General features: G+C 31.4%; 3 protein-coding genes and 1 pseudogene across 3 annotated transcripts; 2 read left to right on the forward strand and 2 right to left on the reverse strand.

Moving 5' to 3' along the window:
- Positions 1-548: 548 nt before the first annotated feature.
- On the reverse strand, positions 549-4,955 carry LOC114389689 (annotated as a pseudogene).
- An 8,179-nt stretch (positions 4,956-13,134) lies between these two features.
- LOC114390784 (protein SINE1-like) lies at positions 13,135-16,891 on the forward strand. The gene is made up of 3 exons (XM_028351666.1): positions 13,135-13,372; positions 13,918-15,259; positions 16,113-16,891. The coding sequence occupies exons 2-3, from the start codon at positions 13,925-13,927 to the stop codon at positions 16,605-16,607; spliced, it is 1,830 nt and encodes a 609-aa protein (XP_028207467.1). The 5' UTR covers positions 13,135-13,372; positions 13,918-13,924; the 3' UTR covers positions 16,608-16,891.
- A 1,409-nt stretch (positions 16,892-18,300) lies between these two features.
- LOC114390785 (protein NDH-DEPENDENT CYCLIC ELECTRON FLOW 5-like) lies at positions 18,301-20,949 on the reverse strand. Its single transcript, XM_028351667.1, has 3 exons — positions 20,355-20,949; positions 19,340-19,780; positions 18,301-18,746 (listed from the first exon to the last, which is right to left on the reverse strand). The coding sequence occupies exons 1-3, from the start codon at positions 20,856-20,858 to the stop codon at positions 18,546-18,548; spliced, it is 1,146 nt and encodes a 381-aa protein (XP_028207468.1). The 5' UTR covers positions 20,859-20,949; the 3' UTR covers positions 18,301-18,545.
- Positions 20,950-22,844: 1,895 nt separating this feature from the next.
- Positions 22,845-25,029, forward strand: LOC114390325 (cell division cycle 20.1, cofactor of APC complex-like). The gene is made up of 4 exons (XM_028351028.1): positions 22,845-23,338; positions 23,921-24,016; positions 24,158-24,214; positions 24,716-25,029. The coding sequence occupies exons 1-4, from the start codon at positions 23,243-23,245 to the stop codon at positions 24,887-24,889; spliced, it is 423 nt and encodes a 140-aa protein (XP_028206829.1). The 5' UTR covers positions 22,845-23,242; the 3' UTR covers positions 24,890-25,029.
- The last annotated feature ends 580 nt before the right edge of the window (positions 25,030-25,609 follow it).

The raw sequence follows: 25,609 nt of genomic DNA on the forward strand, positions 1-25,609 counted from the left end.
TCTACTAGTTGTTTTAATATGTCATTAGCCCTACTCAACAATATTTATTGAGGGTAACTCCATGTTATACCACTTTTTATTCATTAAAAAAAAATTGGTGTGTTGAATATAGAGCTAGGTAAATCACATTACTACATCTCTCTTTTGTACTTCTAGGATCAACTTTTCCTCATTAAAAATGAAGGTGAAAAGTAAAGAATTTGATATTAATATTATTAAAAATTTAAAATTCTTAAAATGTTTACTTAAAATCTAACTCAATTCCACAAAATTAACTTAAAATGTAAGAATTGACTAAGTTTTAAGTTGTATAAAGACTACATTGATTATAGCTCCAATTAATGTGGACTTCAACACATCATACATCCTCAAAATTTCATATCTTCAGTGTGGATAGATGTGGGTAGTCCAATAACAACACTCTCGCGTATGAGAATAAACATCTAAAGTGTACATAAATATAGTTGGCCAATAATAAACTTAAGATGGGCTATAATACTGTTTTAAAATTTGGGAACATAAGAGATAGAATGTATTCATGAAGTATATAGGAGTAACACCATCGCAAACACGATAGGGTAATCTGTTTATTGGATGACAAGTTATTTTTCTCCTCAAAATAAGGTTTCACCAATTCACAGCATAAGCATGCCCACAGTAGGTGAAGATAAAATCCAAGATTGTCATATCAATCATATACATCATTTCATAGGGCCAACAAATACTAGCCCTTATGCAGATGAGCCAGCAAGCAGCTGCAAAACTAAGTCCAAGCTATTATAATATCTGGCAATTTTAACATACAACTTAACATACAATTACAATGACTTTTTAGAATGACCTAAAAATTATGTGGATCTCCGTAGGATAATTAATGTGTATGACATGACATCGGGGCATGTGCAACTGCTACCGAGGATTAATTCATGGTTCTGAAGAGGATCTTGATAAATCCTGACGCCATTCTTCAGGTGTTCCCTTTTTTACTGTGACTGTTCTTGTACAAAAAAATAAATAAATCAACGTTGATAAAAGATGATTTGTGTACGATCTCCTAGAAGGATCAACGGAAATACCTCCAAGCCTATTTATAAGATCTTCAATTTTGAGTATTTATATCCGTGGAAGAGATATCCAAATCACCATTGTGGCTCAAACCAAATGTCACCAAAAGCTCAAGCATGATATTTGGATCAAAAGGAATACACGCAGATAAAGGTCATGAAATGCTTCAGATATTATTGTTCACCTGAAAAGAAGAATAGAAAAACATGGCTTCATAATACTTACTGAAAAAATAACTAACATAACGTTGATTTTTAATACAAGGGAGCCAACTAAAGTACTCGAAAACTGATTCAGATGAAGTAAAGGTATAGAAGAGAACACAACATACTATGTATACAAAAGTTGAAGAACATAAGCATCAAGACTTTCTTGTCCTAAAATCTTTCCATTTATTTCATGTTAGAGTTCTTACCAATGGCATAGGCAAACTGACCAATGAAAAATATTCTGCAACACTCGTCATAAATCCTGGTCCATCCTGCAAATCTTGGGGGATTCTTTCATTTTAGTGAACCTTCTTCGGCCATCTTACCAGTAATCTTTACATGAACAAATACCACTCTTAAAATGATGAAAGCGATATGAGTCTCTCACTACAATTACTCGATCTGAAATCTTAGAGACATACTTAATCCAGTTATGGCAATCCCCACAAACACGAAGGCTTTTAAAAACATGGATAGGAGTTGAGCTAGACAAACTAAGTAATCCAAAAGCAATTGCTAGTTTCTCACTGTGAATAATTTGTGCTGGACCCTTCTGACGTCATTCTACATCATTCAAAAGGCTATTGGTCTGCGGTATGTAACCATTTTCAGCTGCCAGTTCATTCAAATCTTCGAGATATTCATATATTTTATCTACATGAGGGTGTTTCTGATCACCACCAAAAAATGCATGAACTGAGTTATTAACCTCTATCCAGCTAAGACCAGGCTCTTTTTTAACACCTCTATCTTTCATCATTTGCCTTGTCTGATCCCTACAACCCCATTTCCCAGTTACTGCATACATATTTGAAAGCAGAACATAGGTTACTGAATCTTTGGGTCCAGTTCCAGAAGATGACTTGCAGCAAACTCTCCAATATCAATATTCTTATGAACAATACAAGCACTTAAAAGGGTCCTCCAGACCATTGCACCTGGTTCAATTGACATCTCCTCAACAAATCTCCTTGTGCAGCTTAAGAGACCAGACCGCCAGAGAATATCCACAGCACATGCATAATGTTCAGGTTTTGGCACCAAACCATGAATTTCACTCGTTGATTGAAAATAGCTAATTCCCTCATCAACCAAACCCACATGGCTACAGGCCGATAAAACTTCCACGAAGGTGACATGATTTGGCAATACATCAAGCTGCTTCATATCCTCAAAAACGCTTAATGCTTTAAATTCATGGCCATGTTGAGAATAACCAGTAAGCATGGCATTCCAAGAAATCTCATTTTTCTTGGGCATTTTAAAAAACTGTCTCTCAGCATCATCAATGGTACCACATTTTGCATATAATGTGATCAAAACATTAGAAACTTCAGTTTCTGAATCATGGCCAGTTTTTATAATCATAGCATGAATCTGCTTCCCTAGTTTAACATTAGCAACATTGGCAGCAGCACTAACTGCAGGACCAAAAGTGAATGAATTGATTTCTAGTCCAGCTTTATTCATTTGAGAAAATAGACTCAGTGCTTCCTCACAATGTCCACTTTGTGCAAAACCAGATATCAATGAGTTCCGTGATATATTATCTTTAGAAAATATTTTATCAAAAGCAAAGTATGCTGCTCGTACTTTCCCACACCTAGCATAAAGACTAACGAGTGCATTACCAACTGAAAGATCATCTGAATAGCCAGAGACACATGCCTGAGCATGAATTTGCTGTCCTTGGTTAAGTGTTTGGATACCTGCACATGCACTAATTGCACTTGCAAATCCTATATTATCAGATTGTATCCCTTGATCTTGCATTTCTTTAAAGAGGTTAAGAGTTTCAGCAAACTTTTCATGCTGAGGGTACCCAGCAATCATGGCTGTCCAAGAAACAACATCTGTTTCTTTTAGTCTTCTAAAGATTTTTAAGGCATTATCCAATTTTCCAAGTTTAGCATACATGTCAATAAGCACACTAGAGACATACACATTGAACTGAAAGCCAGTTTTTAGGACTTCAGAGTGAATTTGTTCTCCTAGATCAAGAACCCTCAAAGAAGAGCAAGTTCTCAAAATACTTGGATAGGTGAATTGATTTGGTACAATGCCTTCCATCTGCATCTGAGTAAATATTTTAAATGATTCATTTAGATTGTCTAACAGGCCATAAGCTACAAGCATCACATTCCACAACACCACATTTTCAGTTTCAGTTGAAAGGAAAAATTCATGGGCGGTTTTTATATCCAAGCATTTTACATAAAGATCAAGCAGTGCACCTTCCAAGATAATATCTGAAGACATCCCAGCCTTTATAGCATACAAGTGGAATTGCACCAGAAGAGCCCCAACTGATGAACAGGCACTCAAAAGACTTGCAACTGTAACACAGTCATGCTTTAGGCAATCAAGACACATTTTCTTAAACAACTCTAAAGCTCTGTCACTATATCCTTGTTGAGCTAAACCTGAGATGAGCAAATTATATGAAACTTCATCCCTCTGTGACATCGCATTAAAAACCTGCTCAGCGTATATAAAGTTCCCGAACCTGAATATAATGTCACAAGGGCATTGCAAACATAGGTTTCTGAAGAGAACCCCTGCTTCAGAACAAAGCCATGGAGCTGCTCTCCAAGCTTAAAAAACTCTACTTTTGTACAGGCACTTAGAACACTCGAAAAAATGTAAGGGGTAGGATAGACTCCCAATGTGTGCATCTGACAAAACAGAAGAACCACCTCTTCTTCACATCCACTTTGTGGTAAACTGGATAGCATAGCTACCCAAGAAACACTATCCCTCTTCTGTAAACTGTCAAAAACCTTCTTAGCTGAATTCAAAAACCCATTTTTAAAATATGAATCAATCAGAGGATTGCATACCAACAAACTATTCTCATAACCATGAGTTATAGTCCTTGCTTGTATATGCTCCACACAGTGGAAAGGAACATCACCACCACCACAACCCCTCAAAACCCCAGCATAAGTTCTCTCATCAGGTTTCACCTTTTCCCGCACCATTCACCCAAACAAACCCAGAACACGACCCACCATCTTCCTGGCAACAAATCTATGCAAAATCTTGTTCCAACAAGACAACGGTCTTACAGGCATTTCATCAAACACCTTGACTGCACCATCCAAGTCACAAAATGCCTGTACAAGTCCATAAGACGCTCACACAAAACCACTTCTGCACAAAAACCCATCTTCAGAATCTTCCCATGAAGCTTCCAACCATCAGAAAACGACCCAGAACTCAAACAACCTTCTAGAAGCCAAAATTAGGTCTGGGAATTCAAACAAACCCCACGCCCTTCCATGAGGTGCAAGAAATCAATTCCATTTGCTTCCCCTTCGTCATTGCTGTAGGCATAGCTCAATGCAGTATTACTGAAAGCCGCAAAACTCAAATTTTCACACAGTAACTGTACAGAGAAAAAGAAAAAAAAAATCAAACTTTTCAGCACAAGAACTGTGAGTATAACCAAGTAACTTCGAATTTAGCATTGCCCTGTGATCATTGAAAATGGGTTTGGGAAAATTTTGAAGTGGGAATTTGCATTGGTGTGGAAAAGAATAGGCCTTGGGACATAGGAAGAAGAAGGGACGAAGAGAAAGGGAAGAAATAAGCATAGAGGGTAGTTGTCACGAATGTTGTTTCAGTTTTGTTCATGAAACAGTTGGAATTGACAATAACACAACTGAATTGGAAACCCTGTTTTGTTGTTTTTTTTTTTTTTTTGCCCAATTTACTGCTCCAAGAACTTTTTTGAAAGAAAAATTGATACTACAACTATTATTATTTTCTGTTATATCAATTCTGTCCTTTCAAAAGTTCTCACAATAGTTAAATTTTTAATAATAAATTATAAATTATAAGCTTAATTACATATTTTACTGTATAGTTTTGTCAAAACAATTTCCTTTTTGCTACTTATTTGTAAAACTTTGTGAATTTTATTTGGGAAGAGCATGATCCAATACAGTTTCTTGTTGAATTTTAAGTAGTCCTGAATTCAACAAAACAAAAGTGGAATTCATGATGAAGAGAGAGAGATGTAGATCTTGAAGAATTGAGGATAACTCCAATTCAAGAAAAAGAGGACGAAGAATGATATGAATCATAATAACATTTTGAATTATAAAGTCCAAAGACATGAAGACCTAAAATATAGTGTAGCAAATGAAGAAAGAAAATAAGAGCGGAATTGTTTATTTTATTTTGTGGGATTTCAAATTATTCTTCGTAAATATAACGAGGATTTGAGATTGATTTTAATATATTAATTATTAATTTTTATTAGTATTTGTTCTAATTTATTTTTGGTATTTATTTACTTTATCAAGACGAGGATACTATCATAGATTTGCTATTATTAAGAACTTTATCTATTACTTGTTTTTTATGTCATGTCCCATTGGGGAAAAAAACTTTTCAATTTAGAAAAATCAAATTGAATTTGAATGAGAAGTATTTTCATAAGTTGTGAGAGTTTTCTTTTTAGTTATAAGGTAAAGAATTAAATATAATTTTATCAACGCATATTGTGGCAATTAAAATTTTATGGTGTTCTTATATGTGTTTAAGTTTGAGTTTTCTTTATTTAAATCCTATAAAAAAAATATTTCTAATATCAACCATCTTTTTCTTTATGTTAAACTTGTTAATTTCTTGGGTCAAATTCTATTCTATTTCTTGTGCAATTTTTTGTTTTTGTTTTGTATCTTTTCATGATCAATCTTTGTTTTGTGTTCCACATTAAATTTCTTATTAGATTTTGAATCCAAGCTGCATGAGTCATTAAAAAAAACAAGAAATGCTTGCAAATACAAGAGAAACTCGTGCAAATTATAATATAAAAAAATTAAGAGAGCAAAAACTTGATTAATCATATAAATTAATTAAAAATATACCCTCATTAAGAAAAACTTAATCAACTTTCACATTTTATCAGGTTATTGAATTTATTCTGCAAAAATTCAAACCATTTTGGAATGGCCATAATATACTAGATGCCAATGTATATAAGAATCTAACGGAGTGGTGATAGGTAGTAGGTATTTTAGGGGTGTTTGGTTTGGTTGTTTTTTATTTTCATTTTTATTGAAAACAGAAAATAATAATGAAAATGTGTTTGATTGGATTTCTGAAAATATTTTTAGTGAAAATAAAAATAGAAAACAACCAGAAAATGAAAACAATACATTCTCGTTTTCGGTGTTTTCAGTTGAGAACAGAAACCTCATTTCGGGTAAAAATGAAATTGTGGTGATAATGAATGTAATTTTAAGCAAATTTAAAAATAAAAAAAGACACGAAGTCAATATATCATAAATTTTCAGTATTTTTATTTCATGAAAACAGAAAACAAGAAGTCAAACCAAACATGTTTTCAGAATTTTAATATTTTTAAAATAAAAATAGTTTTCAGAAAATAAAAACAGAAAATGAAAAAGCAAACCAAACACACTCTTATTTTCCCAAATTACGAATTCTTTCTAGTTAATATATTATTTCAAATCCTCAACTGAGACTTTCAAAGGCGGGAAACTCCTGAGGAGTCACGACCTCACGGGATGCTTGCGAGGCTTTAAATAAAAAGACTCAGGCCATGACATAAGTTGTCCAATTGACCATATTACCCTCTTACTAACATCACTTTTTTTTTATTCTTTCAATTTATTTTATTCTTTCTTACTAAATATCACTATAACTATAGGAGTAGTGTTATAATTAGTAGTGTAACACATGTACTAAACACTATTTGTAATATGCTATCTTTCATTGATTAAAAACTTCTAAAAATTATAAATTTATGAGTGAAATTTATTAATAAAGAAGCAAGAGTCACAAAATTATATAATTTCTAATAATTTTCAAGTAATAACAAAGAATATTCAAAAAATGAGTTGAGAGTATGTCATTAGCATTTCTACAATTACATTTGTACCATGGGTGTGAAAATATGAATTTAATTTCCTTAACTAAAAAATATTTATATATACTTTTTAAAATAATTATTATAAAAATTAATAATTTTATTATATATATAATAGTTTATGATTAAATAAAAAAATCTGATTAATATAATATATTTAATTTTCCTTTTAAATTAATTTAAATTCTTTTTTTAGTGATTTTAGAGTATGCATTGGGAAGACTCATGTCATGTGTCTAGTTCATTTTTTTATTTATTTATTTGCACTTATCTATTAATAATATCTTCATATTAAGAGCTAGAATGAATTTACGTTTTTGTGGGACTTGAGTCTAGTTTTTTATACAATATAACCAGACATAAAAATAGTATGATAAAACTTGCCTTAATTGTGTTTGGATGGAAAAATTTAATCAGGTAAGGTAAAGTATTTCAACAGAGATATTAAATTACCTTCCAATAATCTAATATGTTTGGATGGGGTATTTTGAAAGTAATTAAAATATTATCATTTTAATAAAGTATTTTAATATACTAATTTGAAATAATTTCAAATTCTCATTAAAAAGGAAGAAATTAAAATTCCTTCCCATACTGTTATATATATAATAGTTTATGATTAAATAAAAAAATCTGATTAATATAATATATTTAATTTTCCTTTTAAATTAATTTAAATTCTTTTTTTAGTGATTTTAGAGTATGCATTGGGAAGACTCATGTCATGTGTCTAGTTCATTTTTTTATTTATTTATTTGCACTTATCTATTAATAATATCTTCATATTAAGAGCGAGAATGAATTTACGTTCTTGTGGGACTTGAGTCAAGTTTTTTATACAATATAATCAGACATAAAAATAGTATGATAAAACTTGCCTTATTTAGAGTCTAGTAGTTGTTTTTCAATCACAAATAATTTTTTATGTCTATCTCCATTTTAGTTATCCTACATGTATCTTATGTGTGACATCCTCATTATTTTCTACATCATTTTGTAGTATTGATATCCTATATATTTTTATTTGTTTATCTGTGAAGATTGAAGACAGTGTCAACCTGCTCAACCAACCTAGAGCCCCTTAACTATATATTTATTATATAAAAACACATAAAATATTTAATATTTACTATTTTAAAACAATTTTAAACAATTACTAATATTTTATCACTGCAAACAGTTACTAATATATATTCAGGGGTGGTCCTAGGCCCTGTTGTTCGAAGGTCGGCAAGTGTATCGATTCACTCAAGTAGTATAAAACGGTAAGACCGAGTATCGTATCTTCAAGGAATTTGTTTCACTCAGACATTTGTATATTTAGTGTGCAAACATTTGTATGGATTAAAAGCAAGGTAAATATCAAGTTGGATTCTGTACTAAAATTTATTTGAACATAAACTAAATATTTAAAATTATGAAGGTGAAAACTATCAAGTAAAAAAATGTTGGGTCGTTCAACTGAATTTCTCTTGATGTTTAATATGTATTTTTCTCTATTTAACGTTATCCTAGTGTTCTTATGCTGAGAAACTACTCAAACCAAGATCTCTCTAGTAAATGAGCCTAACTCTCTTTAAACTTCGTCCTTGATCCCTCAACAAACTTAGTCTAAGAGAGTTGCATTAAGCCTACAACATAATATGGACTAGATCATTACACTCCATTCCTAGCATACAGATTTCTAGTTTGCTCTACCAAGTTCTAAGGCTTTAAAGCATTTTCCAATGATAAAAATCATAACTATACATACAAATGGGTGATCAAGCCACAAGCATGTAAAATAAGCATAAATAGAAGCAATGAACACGTAAAAATAACATTAAATAGATAGTGAAAGAATGTTACATCAAGGTTTTCAGCATAACTCCCCGACAAAGAAGTTTAGCTTTCCATTACAAGTAATGCAATCTCACAATACAAGGAAGGAATAGTTTTGAGTGAAAGAAAATGACAAAAGATGGTTGAGGATTCACTCCTTCTAACCTAAGCTCTCTGTGCTGCTCTCTTTCTGTCTTTTGTTCTTCAAAATATGCGCTCTCTCTAAACTCTATGCTTATTTCTGCCAACTTCAGTGTTTTAAAGACTCTTTAACCTTTCAGCTTCCAAAGGCTCGCTTAGAGAGATTGGCTCGCTAAGCTAGAGTAAGTGAATTTTGGCTTAGTGAGATTGGGCGCGCTGAGTGTGAGAAAAGACACCATCCTCGTTGGGCGGGCTGGCTGCGCGTTGGGCGAGCACATCTCTGACTTATCCTCTTCTAGGGTTTCCCAACCCGCTGAGCGGATGCCACTCGCTGAGCGGATTTTCCTCGCTAAGCGAGTCATCAGCTACTTGAATCTTCTCTTATTTGGCCTAAAACTGAGTCGGATTCAACATTAATTCACAGAATGAGAGTATCTACTCTATAAAATCATACTAAACATAAAAATATGTACAATTCCTATAAAAAAAATCATAAATTGGAGGTACGGCATTATTTCCTTGCAAATATTCAACATAAAACTAACTTATGAATAACGACTAACACTTGTCTGAAGGTGCGACGACACAAGATCTACAACTAAAAGGGGCCTAAAATTTTTAAAAAGATTATAGTTCTCTAACATTTTTTTTTTATATTATGTAGGTTGTTTTTTATAACTAAATTAAAATTATTGTTGTATGTTATGTCTTCTTTTCTTCAAATTAAGATGTGACATGTGATTAAGAAGTATTATTATGTTGGTTGTTAGTTTCTTTTTTTATTTTATGTATTACCTTTATAAGTTCATTCTAAATGAATTTCTAGTCCATTTTAACATATCAACATGTAATTGATCTATGATAATATACTTAAAATATTTATTTATTTAACAAAATAAGAAACAAACAAAAACTCAAATTATAAATGAAAAAACTAAGTGTTAGTATATTAATAAAGAACAAAAATATGAAATATTTAATATGAAATGATATTTTATTGATGATAGACAATAACGACTGAACTGAAATATTTTCTCTGAGAGACAAAATATAAAATAAAATCAAATTATAATTATATAAGTAAATTAAAATTGTAAAGAATGTGATGAGTTCCTCATAGTTTTATCCAAATTTGTGAACTTATCATGTGAACTCAACAGATGGGTTTAAAAAAATATAAATCTACATTTTTAAATATGAATTTATCATGTCTTCTGTTAGGATAAGGACATGAAGAGTTGATAGTTATCAAAAATACTTAATTGAGAGATATTAATTTAGACAATTATTTCATCTTTTATCTTATTTAGGACTTTGTTTATGTCTTTTATGTTAATTTGTGAATTTGTAGTTTTTTTCTTTAACTTATCATTTTGCTAGGTTGCATGTGCTTATGGATGAATTATTTTATAGGAATTTGAAGTGACTTGGAACAAAATTTTTGAAAGCTTGAAGTGAAAATTTGTAGCAAAGTGTACTCAAGCTAGGAAATGTGGGCTTGAATTGAAGTTCTTTTTTAGAGAAGATGCAAAGGAGCCGTAGAGGACAAATCAACTTAAGTCAAAAGCTATTTGGCTTAAGCTTGAAATTTTTTGCTTAAGCATATCTTTACTAAAGTTCATATTTATAGGGATTGTATAAATAGATTTTGTGCTCATTTGAGGGTAACACGTTTTTAGCTTGTAAAATTCACTCCTTTGGGAGGAAAAAGGCTTTCCTTGCTCTTTTCTTCCATTTTCTTCCTTCCATCATACATTTTGGTGTTACCCATGGGAATGAATAGCTACATTTTGTCATTGCTTGGGGTTAGATTGTAACTAAACTTTATACTCTCATGTATTTTGTTTGAAAGATGTTTATATATGTATCTTATTCTTCAATGTTAGTGTTTTGCCTTTACTCTTAATGCTTGTTATGATTTTATGATGAGATTGTGATTGAAAAATACTCTCTTTATCTTGATTTGTGGTAGAACACCCATTAACTCTCATAGCTAGGAATAAAATGAAGGTTATTAGTTATCTTTGGTTATTACACTTAAAGCAAGTTCCTTTATCAAATATACAAGGGATTGACATTTAACGAATGAACTTCTATCTTTTCACCTAAGGAATTAGTGATTAAAATACCGTTTTTGAATAATAATCGATATTGACATTGAATCTCAAGTTGGATATTATGCTTTAGTGTAAAGAGAATTTAGTTAGGTGAATAAGAGCAAATTGAATAAAAAATGTGATATATCATTTTGAGATTTATTAAAGTTGTGTTATTCATTTAATGTAAGAAAATATATAATTTTTAATGAATCTATATATCTATTTTTTATATACTAATATATATTTATATTTTCAAATACTTAAATATAAATGGGGCTGAATTAATTTTTCACCATAGGCTCATGAAATCTCAAGATAAACTCTCGATATATTTATTACCTTATTATTTTTGTATCCTAGTTAAAAACAACAATATTTATTAATAATAACAATTTAATTAGTATGTACTTTTTTTTTTCAACTAATCACAAAATGTCACATATTTTTTTTAAAAAAAAAAAATCATATTCTAACTATCTTAAAAGTCAGACATATCATGAACTGATAGTGTAAAATTTAGTAACATATTCAACAATTAAACTCTATTAATAATATATATTTACGATAATTTTATATGAATAAATATTTTTATTTTTTAATTATTTCCCTTAACAAAATAAGTAACAAATTCGATTTTACGTTTCATTAAATTTAAAATGGATGCTTGCACTTTTTTTAAGAACAAAACATGCTTGTCAAGAATATTGCATCGAAAGGGATGGCAAAAGAATTTGATTTCTTTTCAATTTTATAAAATTTAGATAGTTTAAATATGTTTTGAGTTCCTCCAATATATGTTTTTAGTCTTTATAATTTTCTTTTTATGATTTTAGTTTTTATAATATACATTTTATGCTTTTAGTTCCTATAAAATAATTTTAGTCCTTAAATAAAATATAAAATTGCAAACCTTTCATATTGGTTCCTCTTATATTAGAATATATCTATTTTAGTCCTTAGGTCTTCAATAGATTGCAAACACATCATTAATAAATAGTGACATGGACTAAAATCATAAAATAAAAATTTTCGAGGACCCAAATTAGAAAAAAATTAAAAGGACTAAAAGTATAAAAACATGTATATTATACATGGCCTATAAACATTTTTTTATGGGACATGGACTACAAACATAATTAAGGTAGTTTATATTAATTCAATCAGCTTAATTGAGTTGTTCAAAATACTCTTATACTTAAGTTTCGATTCTTATGAATAAAAAAATACATTTACTTAAATAAATTTTTATTATTTCAAAATAATTTGTCTAGGAATATTTTTTTTAAAAATGTTATTTTGGCATAGTTTTGCCCCAAAAAAACTTGAGTGACTATTCAAGTTTATGAAAAGAGATTATCGTAAATTGGTATGATTAATTTTAATATGTTATTTTAACATATTTTAAATCAATATTTTTTTAATAAAATTTTAAGAAACATAAAAGATGCAATTATTTTTTAAAAAAACAAACGTGTTTACTGTTGTTCAGTGTTCACCGAACATGTAATTAATTAGTCAACTTTTTCAACATCACTCTTAAATTCTAAATAGAAACAAATACTAATATATATATATATATATATATATATATATATATATATATTATTGTTGTTTGATTTTCAATAAAAAGTATTTATTTATTAATTTCCTAATCAGATCTTTTTGAGATAATACTCAATGTTTATCCTATTTTTGAGGTGGATTTATGTGCCGGAAACAAATAGATAAGGAGAAGAAAAAGAGAGATAAAAAATGGGATGAAAATGAGATAAAAGAAAATTGTAAAACATGTATATGGAAAAAAAAAATATAGGAGGGTATTTTCGTCTAAGAAAGGCTTTTAAGTTGTGAAATTTGTGGTGGGACTCAGGAAGGGAGGGATAGCGGTGGAATTTGGATGAAAGAGATTTGAAAACGAAAGCAATTCAAAATGAAACCTTCCAACAACAACGTTAAGCCAGAAATGGAAAAAATTAAAGAAATTAAGAAACAACTGTCACTACACAATCCCTAAAAACAAGCCCAAAATTTGAAATTCTGAATTGAAGCCCCTAAACGCACTCATTCAGACATTGCTTCTCTCTCTCTCTTGCTCTTCCTTGCTGCCAAGTGCTACACACAATTGCACGATACAGGTGTTTTTTTTTAATTGAATTCTAGTTTTTTTTTGTTCTATACTGTTTGATTTACAATTAGCTGCTGGAAGCTCAATTCTTTTGCTTTCTTTTTGTTTTCTATAATAAAAATGAGTTTTTGTTCTTATCTACTGTTATTGTGAAAGCCCCAAAAGATAAAGATTTTTTTTTTTTGGTTTGATTGGTAAAGATTTAAGATCAGAGAGGGAGTAATTGGTTTGCAGTTAGTGGGGTTTTCCATTCTATTGTAAATTTTTATACTGAACCATTTGCAAGATTAATCATTTTGTGATATGAAGCTTTAATTCAAATAGTTGGCCTTTATAATTCAATTTTGAATTTTCAACCGTCCCAGTTGGAAAGATTATTCATTTATTCATTTTTGCCTGAAAACACTATGAACTTTGACTCAATTTGTTGAAGAAGTAAATGGGGGAATACCTAAAGTGAGATCAATCTTTTTATGTGTTTACTCATTGTTTTTTTTTTTCTATTTGTCTTTGTTATTATTATTTGTTGCTTATGGTGGTGTTTTTTGGTTTTAGCTCTACAATGGGAAGGGGTCTGAGTCCAATGCTACAGAGAGAGATCCAAAATCTTGACAAAGATGGGGATAGCCGCAAATCCGCAATGAGAGCATTGAAGTCATATGTGAAAGATTTGGACATGAAGACAATACCCATCTTTCTTGCACAAGTTTCTGAGACCAAGGAAACTGGTTCTTTGTCTGGAGAGTTCACAATTTCACTGTATGAGGTTCTTGCTCGTGTTCATGGAGTCAAGATTGTTCCCATGATAGACAGCATTATGCAATCCATAGTTCAGACCTTAGCTTCAAGTGCAGGGTCTTTTCCTCTTCAGCAGGCTTGCTCAAAAGTGGTTCCAGCCATAGCAAGGTATGGAATTGACCCCACAACCCCTGAAGAGAAGAAGAGGCAAATAATTCACTCTCTTTGTAAGCCTCTTTCAGACTCTCTCTTGAGTTCTCAAGAGAGTTTGACATGTGGTGCGGCCCTTTGCTTGAAGGCCCTTGTGGATTCTGATAACTGGCGTTTTGCTTCAGATGAGATGGTTAATAGGGTGTGCCGGAATGTTGCTGTGGCATTAGAGGGAAAGTCCGCACAAACCAATTCACACATGGGTCTGGTTATGACCCTGGCGAAGCGCAATGCTTTGATTGTTGAAGCCTACGCTAGATTGTTCATACAATCTGCACTGAGAATACTAAATGCTGGCAGTGAGCCTTTGGAGGGGAATTCTCAGAAGCGGTTTGTAGCCATTCAAATGGTGAACTTCTTGATGAAATGTTTAGATCCAAGGAGCTTATTTTCAGAAGTTGAACAGATAATTGAGGTGATGGAGCTGTGTCAATCAGACAAAATGGCATATGTCAAAGGAGCTGCATTTGAGGCTTTGCAAACTGCTAAGATAATTGTCACTGATAAAAAATCAAGAGGTGTGAAGAGTCCTGCTTCTATGACAGGTTCGAATTTCAGTAGAAAAGACTATATGGAAGGTGAAAGTTTTTCTGGTGATGGAGATCGTTCTCTCTCATCTATTTCTCCAGAGTCACAGACCTTGGACTTCTTCAATGGATATGCATCGCCTATTGAGTCTCCCATTTCAACAAGTCGGCCTTCGCATAACTTCTACGAGAGGAGTGTGAATAGGAAGCTTTGGAGTCATGAAAATGGAGGGGTTGATGTGTCTCTCAAGGATGGTTTGTTCTCAAAATCAGGGCACAGAAATGCCTCGTTGGACCACAGTCACTACACTATGGATCATGAGTTTTCTAATGGAGGGGGAGATTTAACAGGGGAGTTTGCTGGTTTCATGCACAAAAGTCCTTGGCACGGAGCATCTAGAAGTGCCAGCACAAGTCCCCTAGTAAGTGTATCAGACCAGATATTAGTCATATTTTATTAAAAAATTCTGGGAATGAAATTGCAAATGCTATTGGGACAGCTTTACAGCACTCACTCAAAATTCAAAATTTACATGTCCATTTCTAAAGTGGTTCCTTCTCTCCCCCGCTTTGTTAACATGAAATGGTTGCATACTTGCATGTCACATTCCATAATCAATTCACAATTGTATTATAGACTATGGAGCTTTTTATTCCATTTCCTAATCCCCTTTACCTTTTGTACTGCACTGCACTTCTTTGGCCCTTTCAGCACTTATATAATCTGTTAGTTTTCCACTAGTTAAATGTTTTAAGTATTAGATTTTTATCTTTATGTTTCCAACTAGTGAGTTGTTTACGACTTTACGTATAATTATTACTGTATATACTTGCTGTTTTGCTTTTAATCCAAATTTTTATTCTTTTACTCCTTAACTCCTTTTACATTCTGTTAACAATGCTTTTAAAATAAGCTTAATGAAAAAACATTACATAATGAAGATTCTTTTTAGCCATTAATTCTTGAAATAGTCTTAACAATGAAATTGTTAAAAGAAGAAAAAAAACTAGGAATAGGAATCGGAAAGAATATACTTTTTATGGTGATATACTTTTTCATATACTCAATTTAATTTATACCTAACATTTACTTTGCGTGATGTTTTGAGCTTTTCATTCACCATTTAAGAGTGTAATTTGCATAAACATGAAGGCTTCATTACTTAGCATTAGCTTTTCCTGCGCAAACATCAGTTCAAACTTTATGAAAAATTATTTTTAGTGCATACATCAGTTCTAAAGAGCTAACGGTTATGTTTTCTCTCCTGTACTCAGAGATCATGCACGCAGGGCAACATTAAAATCTTTATGACTCCTAGGAAACTCATTCACTCTCTTCAAGAAGACCTAAATGATGAGATTTCAGATTGCTCTGAGAAACCAAATAGAAGGATCAAGAGTCTATCATCAGGCAATATTAAGTGGAGTCCGGCATCTTATTCTAAATATGATCAAAATGGTATTGCAGATCATGTCAACTATGATTCTAAAGAGAGTGGAAGCTTGTATGGTAATGGTGACATTCAGTTTCAAGGTGGGCCGGAGTCAGTCTCATCCACAGATGACATTCCTGGTAATACTGATCTGCAGAGGCCTTCTGAGGTTGGTCCTGAAAGTAGAAATGGTACCGAAACTGTTCTCATGGAAAAGCCATTTCAAAAGACCACACATAAATTAGTTTGTGGCATTTCGTTTGCTCTTTTGGCAATAGCTACTCCTTTACTCTGGATCAACAGTCAGGACGAAGGCCATTTTCTTGTCCCTACATAATGTGCTCATTCTTGTATACAACCTGAGAATTATAGAATAGTTCTGTGAAAGTATTAGCTCATTCCAACTAAAATGTTGGGAAGCTTGGTGTAGAAGTAATAGATCTGTTAATGCGCTTTTATTTTCTTGTAGAGTCTGTAAGAACTTTTGGCTGAATTCTACCTTCTGGTAGAGAGGAAGCACAAATGCTGTACCTGGAATTGAATGGATCATTTCATTCAATAAATTTAATATAGACAGTGAGGATATGTAGAATCATTATATTTATTTTAATTTCCATGTAATATCTGAAGTTATCTGTGTTTTTGAGGTTTTTTATCTTTGTTTACATTGTTGGCATTCAAAAAAAAAAAATTGCTTCTTGGTTACCATATTAGATGATTAACTTTCTCATTATAATTATTTTTAGTAGATTATGCTTAACTAACCTTGACGAAGACTGTATGAGAGGAAAATAGAGCGATTTAATCATTAGGATTTGTACAATGCTAATTGTTAGGCCATTTGGCATAATGGAAAATGATAATTGTTAAATATGAGTTGTTTTTGTTGATAAAAATATAATGAAAATATCCTTAAAAATAATTATTTAACAGTTATTTATGCATGCTTAATTGTTAAGAACTAATATTTTTCTTATTCATGATTTGCAGATATAAAAAGGAGAGATTAAAAGTAAAAGTTGAAGAAAATAGCAAAAAGTTGAAAAAGGTCCAACCCAATATGGGTTTAGTGTGCTAAGCACGAAAACAAGCACGCTAAGCGAGGGAGAGACGCACTAAGTACAAATATAAAAAGAGAGTCAATCCAAGGAAAAAAGAGAGCGAGCGAGTTAAGCTCAAGTACGCAAGTTCAAAAATCCACTCCAACAACTATAAAAAGAGAGTCAAGCCAAGGAAAAAAGAAACACTCGGTCTCAGAGCATTCTAATACACATCTAAAGTCTGAGAACTTTCCTTTAGGGAATTCTTTCCTCTCTTTCATTATTTTTTATTTCCTTTTTTCATCTCTTCTCTTCCAACTCTTAGGGCCTGACAGACCTAAAAAGTCAAGGGATGTATTGTATACTTCATATTTATCAATGCAACATGTGTTTTTTTTTTCTTATTATCTTTTCTTACTTTTAATTTCATGCATCATTCATTCTTGTATTATTTTGGGGGTTAGGGGCTCGACAGAGGATAATCTTAATAGGAATACAAGAAAGATTTTACATATATCAGTTTTAGGAATTAGTCGCTCGACAGAGGGTTCTGATAGAACTAAAAGGAAGGGATATCTTAATAAAACCATTGCTAGATATAGAGTTATTACGCCCATGCATCAAAACAAGCATCTAAAATTAGAACTTCATGTATTTTATCTATTGAATCTTTGCAAAGATATTTGGAAGATAAAAAGGTAAAATAGATTTGTCATCGTGAGACATCGAAGCAAGTAATCTAATAGATGTGGATAGGATAAATTCACCTAATTGATAAAGAAAAATAAAAAATAATACATCTTAGACAGACAAATAAGGCATGTTAGGTCTTAACATTCTCATCTTATTGAATTCTCCTTTTATATCGTCTGTCTCTTGTTAATATCTAATATTTTAGTTCTTGTTTTTTTAAACTCATCTTTGTTTTACCTTATCTCATCTTTTCTCTTATAAATTAAAAATTATCCAACACAAGCACAAAATAAAATCTCTGTGGAAATCGACACTCGAACTTTTGAGTCTTTACTACTTGAATATTTGGTACATTTGTCAAACTGTTAACAGAAAATAATATATAAATGTTGTCCTTTTTTTATTTTCATCAACTTGCTGTTGCTATGCTCTTATCTTTTATCCAAATCACCAAAAATAAAGTTTCAAAAGGACACCTAAATTTTACACATTGTGCCTTTTTCTATTCTATTAATTTGCCTAAGACAATCGCAAAGGCAAGCTTACGCATCAAGATTTGGATTGTGTATATACTGCCCACCTCTCCATACATCTTCAGGACTTAGTATTATTGGTTTGAGGATGGCAGCTTGGCCAACACATATGTAAGAATACTTGCTGTAAATTTCAACCCTTGAGCCAGGACTGAAGAGGTACATTTCATCAAATCCAGTTCTTCCAACTGACACTGAATTTCTTCTACCCTGATAAAATCAAATATTTTGGAAGAGATCATGCAAATAATTAAAAAGAAACTACAATGATGTTTACCTATGTAACATTGATGCAAAAGGTGTTAGCTGTGTGTGCTTACATTTAATGAGATACGTTACTAAATTTAAGCAAGAAAATTAATGAAGATATGCAGCTGTGATTGATTTTGAAATCCTGAAAGTGAAATCTGTAAAGGAATCCCTACTCAATAAAATCAGAGTCCAAGAAAAAGCAACTTCAAAATTGAACATGTTCAATTTGACTGATAAGGTAATGAATATCAAGAAGACACATATGTATGGACTAGTACACTAAGGTAGATAGATGGAGAAGGAAGCAATAGCTACTGGATTATACAATCCTCAATAGTCCCTATTAGTGCAAATGTTCAGCATCATGTTAGAATATATTCTGACTTGACTAAGTATCTCTACAGAAAAAGATCCTTGGATAAACTATGTAAGGTATATGCACAATCTAAACAATTACCAGGGTGTTATCTAATGGCTTGAATTAAAATATCTGTAAGTGCATGCCTTATCATTATTACTTATTCCACCTGTTGAGAATAACAATTACATACCCTGTCAATCACTGTAAAATTTCGAGGCACATCTGTGTACACGTGACTTAGTTTCTCACTTAACTGCTTGTAGTTGTCTATTTCTTCATCCATTTCTTCACTCTGGCTACCTTCTGATCCATTATTCTGATCTTTTGTACCCCATTGAGGAAAAAGTTGCTCAACTATTTTTCCAAAGCCTTCTTCCTGGCCATCTGGAGGACTCAACATAAATTCAGATTCAAACAAGGGCTTGCTACAGTAATTTGATCTTTCTAATCCTAGTGCATAAGTTGCTTCTGGTGAGCTTACTGTGAGATGACTTAGGATGGACCCTGTCATCTGAACGGGTAAAGACTTTTTGTTCGAGATTTCAACCTCCGAGTTTAAGGCATCTTTTTCCAAAGTCACAATGTATTTTAATCCAATCTTGTCATCTGATGTTCTGTTTGTTAATTCTACCTGCATGAGATATCCTCAAGATGTCTAAGTAAATAATTAGTATTAAAAAAATTGCAAGAACAGCACGTCACTAGTACACAGAACAAATAAGTACCTATAGGAACATATATGTTTGTGAGGATGGATTATAAAAACTGAACTTATAGGATCAAATGAACTGAAGTATCTATTAGCATGTATGGCAGATTGATTATCTAGCATTAACAAACTCCTGTTTAGTTCATTCAGGCATTTCTGAATATTAATGGGTTATCTCCCAGTGATATTCTAAAGGGAAGTTCCCATGATGTCCAAAAAGAATTTATAATTTATTTCCTTACATGTCAACTGAGATGGAACAAACAATGAAGAGAAATAAAGTATTTAATAAAACGAATAAAAATATTTTACATAGTCATTTAATTAAAGATTCTCAATATATAATAAATTTATTAATTTTTATAATAATAACTTAAAAAGTCATACATAAAATTACTTCTAATTATCTTTACATTGACGGTGTATAAAAATTAAACTCAATATAATTTGAAGTTTCTTTGTTACACACTACTGAATTGCACATGAAAAAACAGACCTGAATAGATTCATTAGCATTGCCTTGAATCTTATGCAGAACCCAATTAGTTGGAGACCAAGAAAATTCACCATCATCAGTTTGAAAATTGAAGTTTAGAGACACCCCTCCTTGAATGATGGCATCACCATACTCTCCCTCTGACACATTGGTATGAAGCAACTCCAACTTGCCACCATGCCACATAGGGGCCTTGTATGAGGTGATCAATCCACTTGGCAGCATCATGGTCACAATGCTTCCATTTTTCAGCTCCATCTTGGCAATACAACTGTCTTCAACTCCTTCAAAGGTGACTCCATGTCCACTGAATTCCTCTTGCAGGTAGTCAAAGTTGATGGGTTGGTAAGGGACTGAAGCCACTGCAGGGAGTGGAAAGTCTCTTTTGTGGGGAATGCAACTGGCACAAGTGCGTGGAGAAGAAGGTATGTTTCTAGTGGAAGTAACAAAGGGTGTGGGAATGAAACGAGTGGAGAAAAAAAGTGAACTTAAAGCCATGGTCATAATTCATACCAAATGGGGTCTTGCTATAGACATTGAAGAGGAAGAAGAGAACATTTTCGTGTTCATGTTGGCTTGGCTAAAATTTGGTTTATAAGTGGATAAGGTGGTGTATGTTATCGCCTTTGTTATTGCATATTAGATATTTCAAGATATTTTTTGTGACAAAAATTTGTCCCTTTCTAGACACTTTGGCTTTGTTATTGTTATTACTATTCGTTAGCAATATATACATTGACAGGTTAAATTGAAGGGTAGGGTAGATTTGGCATCTTTTGTGCACAACCGAATATGCACCGTTGATATATTACTTCAATTAAATTGAAGGATTAAATATGTTTTATAAATTCTTTAAATTCGAGGCATTTTCGTTTTAGTCTCTTGATTAAAAATTTTGTTATTCTTAATATCTCAGAATTTATAAAATATTATTTTTATTCCTTTAAAATGAATTTAAAAGACTAAAAAAAATATAACTTCAACTCCTTTTACTCTTTAAAGTGAAATTGAGAGACTAAAAACAATATTTTACTTAGGAGTATTCATATATATGAATAATTTATAAACTCAAACTAATCCAATTAACTAAGTTTGAATTTTTTGAGAATTGAGATGAAATTCAACCCAACTTGTTTACACCTGTTCAATGTATGGATAAGGTAACACATTGTGAATATGTGGTTTGACCAAACTAGTATCATATGATTAAATTGATTATATATATAAATTAGATTATTAAATATAAAATAATGTAACTTTTAATAATATAGTCTATTAAATTAAATTACTCATTTTTTTAGTTGTTATTTTTATTTATGTCATGATTTTATTTTTTTTATGTTAATACAATATTTTATTTTTATGTAAAATAAAGATATTTAGAAATATAGTTACAATTTAGTCTCTTTGGAGAACATTTAGTCATTATATATTTATAAAGCTTTAGGTAAAAATAAATTATTTTTTTATTGATTGACTCAATTCAACCGAACCTATTTATGTTCGAGTTGGTTTATATTAAATTTGTCAATAAAATTATACCAACTTGATCCAATTCAACTTGTAGAATTGTGGCTAAACACTGTTTGTTACCTAACCAAAGTCCTGTACAACCCTAATCTCATGAATTTGAGGACAACAATGTTTTAATTAAAAAAATATTTTAAATTTGAGAGACTAAAAAAAAAACTTATCTTTTAAATGTGTTGAGCATTAAAGGTATTATTAAAAAATTATAAAAAAGTGACGTGTTTTAAAAAATAATGCGAAAATTAAAAATCTTAAAGTAAGTTACAATAATATTTTTGTTTTTTTTTTCAAATTGCACATAATATGTTTGTTCATTAACGTTTACAATTACAACAACCTTTTTTTAAGGGGTATATAATATAATATTTTTAAACAATAAGGGAGTTAATAATATATATATAAGTCTAATGTTTTTAAAAAAATTAAGAAATTCATGTAGGAAAAGGAAAATGAAGGATATTGTGTATAATATGAAAAAAAATATCAGTAAGTATCGATATAATTTACTCAAAACCTTATTTTTCTTCTCTATGTTCAATGTTATATCCAAAGCCATTAAGTCCTTGCCACAAGAGTTTCATTTATTGACCTCACCCACAAAAAAAAAAAAAAACCTTGCATCTTAGGTTGGGTTTATAAATTATTTATAAAATAAAAATTATGAGTGCGGCGTTCGGGTTAGATACTGTACCTACGCATAATTAACTATAATTATAAAATAATATATCTGTTGGATATTTAAATTAGAAGTTAAATTTTGCTTTTATTTTTTTGCTTCTGATTTGTTTTTGTTTTTTTTTTTTATATTAAATAAGTTGTTTCTCACGTAAAATTAAATAAGTTTTAGATACATCAGGCCAATTTTCCTTGGAGCTGTGGCGATTTCTTTGACTCAAAAATTTGCGAGCATTCACAATCTGAAGGCATTATCATGATTTGTCCATTCTATCCCGCTGATGTCCGTAAAAGAGGCAGTAAGTGGCAATGCAATGAAAGAATAATTTGGTAAATAAACATTACAACGGCTATTTTCGTCAACGAAGAAGAATAATTGTTGCCGCCATTCAAACAACACAATCCCAATTATCTTAATCTCTGTTATATAATGATTCCCACTCAATTTAATTCCCCTCACAATTCAAATCTCTCTCTCTCTGCGCCATTCGAAACATTCATCGCAGGCTTTCTCTAATCTCTCTCAATTTTGCTACTAATCAATTCGATTTGATTTTTGTTTTCTCTAATAATCGGTGTTTGCAGGGTTTTGTTCTGTGGTTTCTTTTCTTTTCATTTTTTGTGCTACTTTCCATATTCTTTTCTGTTCTTTTCTTTTTTTCGTTTTTTCTCTTTACCTAACAATGGATGCAGGACCTTTGAGTTTTTCCCCAATCATCGAGACACGATCACGTTACCCTTTTCAGCAACAATTTCAAAAAAAGAGTTCCAAAGGAAATGTAAGATTCTTTTTTTTTTTGCAATCTTTTTCTCCATGAGTGTGTATAGCTTTCTTGATTTCTCTTAAAAGTTTTTCGATTAGGGTTTTAAATGTAAATTGAGGTTTTCGTGATTTCTCTGTATAATTCGATGGTTGAATTGAACAAGGTTCCAATAAATCTACACACGATAAATCTTTATTTCCCTTTATGAATTTATGTATGAAAAACAAGTATTTGATTCTTTTGTGTTTGTTTTTTACATTGAAAATTGAGGTTTTTAATGACAAAGATTTGGTGTTCAATCTTTATAATTTGCTGGTTAAATAAATTGAGGTTCCAATAAATGGATGATTAAATAAATCTACACGTGATATATCTTTATTTCTCTTTCTGAATCTGTGAAAAACAAGTTTTTGATTCTTTTTGGCTTGTTTTTTTATCACTGTAAATTGAGGATTTTAATCATAATCGTTTGGTACTTAATGATTTCAATCTATATAATTCGATGGTTACACAAATCTAACATGATAAATCTTTAGTTCTCCTTTTGAATTTGTTTTTGCCAAACAAGTGTTTCTTTTGTGTTTGTTTTTTTGTCAGTGTGAACACCATCAGTTGGATAGGTTCATACCACCAAATCGGTCAGCAATGGATTTTGATTATGCTCACTACTTATGTTTACTGAGAGGAACAAAGGTAAGGAAAATCCAGTAGATAGTTCCCCATCTTAAAGACACTTACATGAAGCAGCTTGCATAATTATTTAACATGAACCGGCTCCGAATTCTTGCTTTCAAGAACAAACCATCTAAGCCAGTTGACTTATTGCATCCTCAGATCTCCACTCTTATCCGCCAAAATAAACCAGCCAAGCCACGAAGAGTTATTCCTCAGGTGCACTACTAAGATCTGATTAATAATATTCCATCAATTTTATTTAATTTTATTCCTCAGTTTACAAGCAAAGGTCTAATTTTATCTAGTAGGTCAGAAGACGAGTGTTCTCAAAATTGATTTTGATTACTATTGATTTAGAGTGAAGTAATTTATTTGAATACTTTTATCTTGAAAGCAACATCTCTATAAAACTTGGTGTAAAATTTTTAACTCCACGCAAAAACTACTTTTCATCACATCTGGTCAAACCAAGGTTTTGAGACAAAATCAATTTTATCTAGCAATAACCAAACATCTATATTTTTATAAAATTAAATTTGACTCTAGTCAAAATCAATTATCATTATTCTTACCATCAAACCAAACACACTCTTAAGTGGGGATTTCAATTCAAGTGGGTTTGAATTGTAATCATTGTCTGGTTTAGGTGGTAATTGGTAAAACATTATTTTGTAATTTTGTGCTAACTTATTTGTTGGTTTTCATACTGCTGAGAAGACTTTGGATGCTCCAGAACTTGTGGATGACTATTATCTCAATTTATGGGGAAGCAACAATTGTTCTTGCATTGCACTTGGAAGCATAATGTATTTTTGGGATGCAAAAAATCATTCTACTTCGGAACTTGTTACAATTGATGATGAAGATGACCCTGTCACATTCGTTAGTTAGGCTTCTGATCGATCTATTGGTTTGAACAACTTTGAAATACAACTATTAGCAATAACACCTTGAATTCTAAAAGGATTGAGATAAATCACATGCACACACACAAACATAAGTGATTTAATGAGATTCAGCAAGTGTGCCTACATCCTCTGGAGCAGAACGATTTTCTCTCTCTCTCTCTAAACAATGGAGTTACATCAGGATATATACACGTACATTATCTTAAACCCGCATACATTATCTTAACCCACGTACATTATCCTTATGTGTATATTATCTTAACACATACATTATCTTTATGTGTGTATTATCTTATCTTAATCAACTTACGATATTACGCATTCCGCGGAGGTTTTGCTCCCGCATCCCCAACCCGCTTCGTAAAGTGACCCTTACACTCCACTCCAACTTTGTCCTGCTCATAAAATATGAGTCATGCACTACAATCTCCACCTTGCAAATATTTAGCCTTGTAGGTCCACTTGATAGTGCCTGGGTTGGGGGTCTTGTCACATCTATCACTGAGCAACATTCAACAAGTCCAAACGATACTTGAACCTTCCTAAGCATATATGCCATCAATTCCATGATCTTGTGGAAACTCACATCAATATGTTTGGTTCTAGCATGATACACCTGATTCTTTGCCAAATCGATAATACTCTGACTATTATTATGCAACTGAACTTCACCTTGCTCAATGCCAAGTTCCTTCACAAACCA

This window comes from Glycine soja, chromosome 16 (genome assembly GCF_004193775.1).
Source record: "Glycine soja cultivar W05 chromosome 16, ASM419377v2, whole genome shotgun sequence".
NCBI lineage: Eukaryota > Viridiplantae > Streptophyta > Magnoliopsida > Fabales > Fabaceae > Glycine > Glycine soja.

Bases quoted from the DNA above. Each gene is read 5' to 3' on its own strand.
- LOC114390784 (XM_028351666.1), top strand. From the start codon at position 13,925: ATGGGAAGGGGTCTGAGTCCAATGCTACAGAGAGAGATCCAAAATCTT. The intron at 15,260-16,112 runs GTAAGTGTATCA...TCCTGTACTCAG, and splicing joins GTGCCAGCACAAGTCCCCTA to AGATCATGCACGCAGGGCAA.
- LOC114390785 (XM_028351667.1), bottom strand. From the start codon at position 20,858: ATGACCATGGCTTTAAGTTCACTTTTTTTCTCCACTCGTTTCATTCCC. The intron at 19,781-20,354 runs GTCTGTTTTTTC...TATCTCATGCAG, and splicing joins ATGCTAATGAATCTATTCAG to GTAGAATTAACAAACAGAAC. The intron at 18,747-19,339 runs GTATGTAATTGT...TGATTTTATCAG, and splicing joins ATTTTACAGTGATTGACAGG to GGTAGAAGAAATTCAGTGTC.
- LOC114390325 (XM_028351028.1), top strand. From the start codon at position 23,243: ATGGATGCAGGACCTTTGAGTTTTTCCCCAATCATCGAGACACGATCA. The intron at 23,339-23,920 runs GTAAGATTCTTT...TTTTTTTGTCAG, and splicing joins AAAAGAGTTCCAAAGGAAAT to TGTGAACACCATCAGTTGGA. The intron at 24,215-24,715 runs GTGCACTACTAA...ACTGCTGAGAAG, and splicing joins CACGAAGAGTTATTCCTCAG to ACTTTGGATGCTCCAGAACT.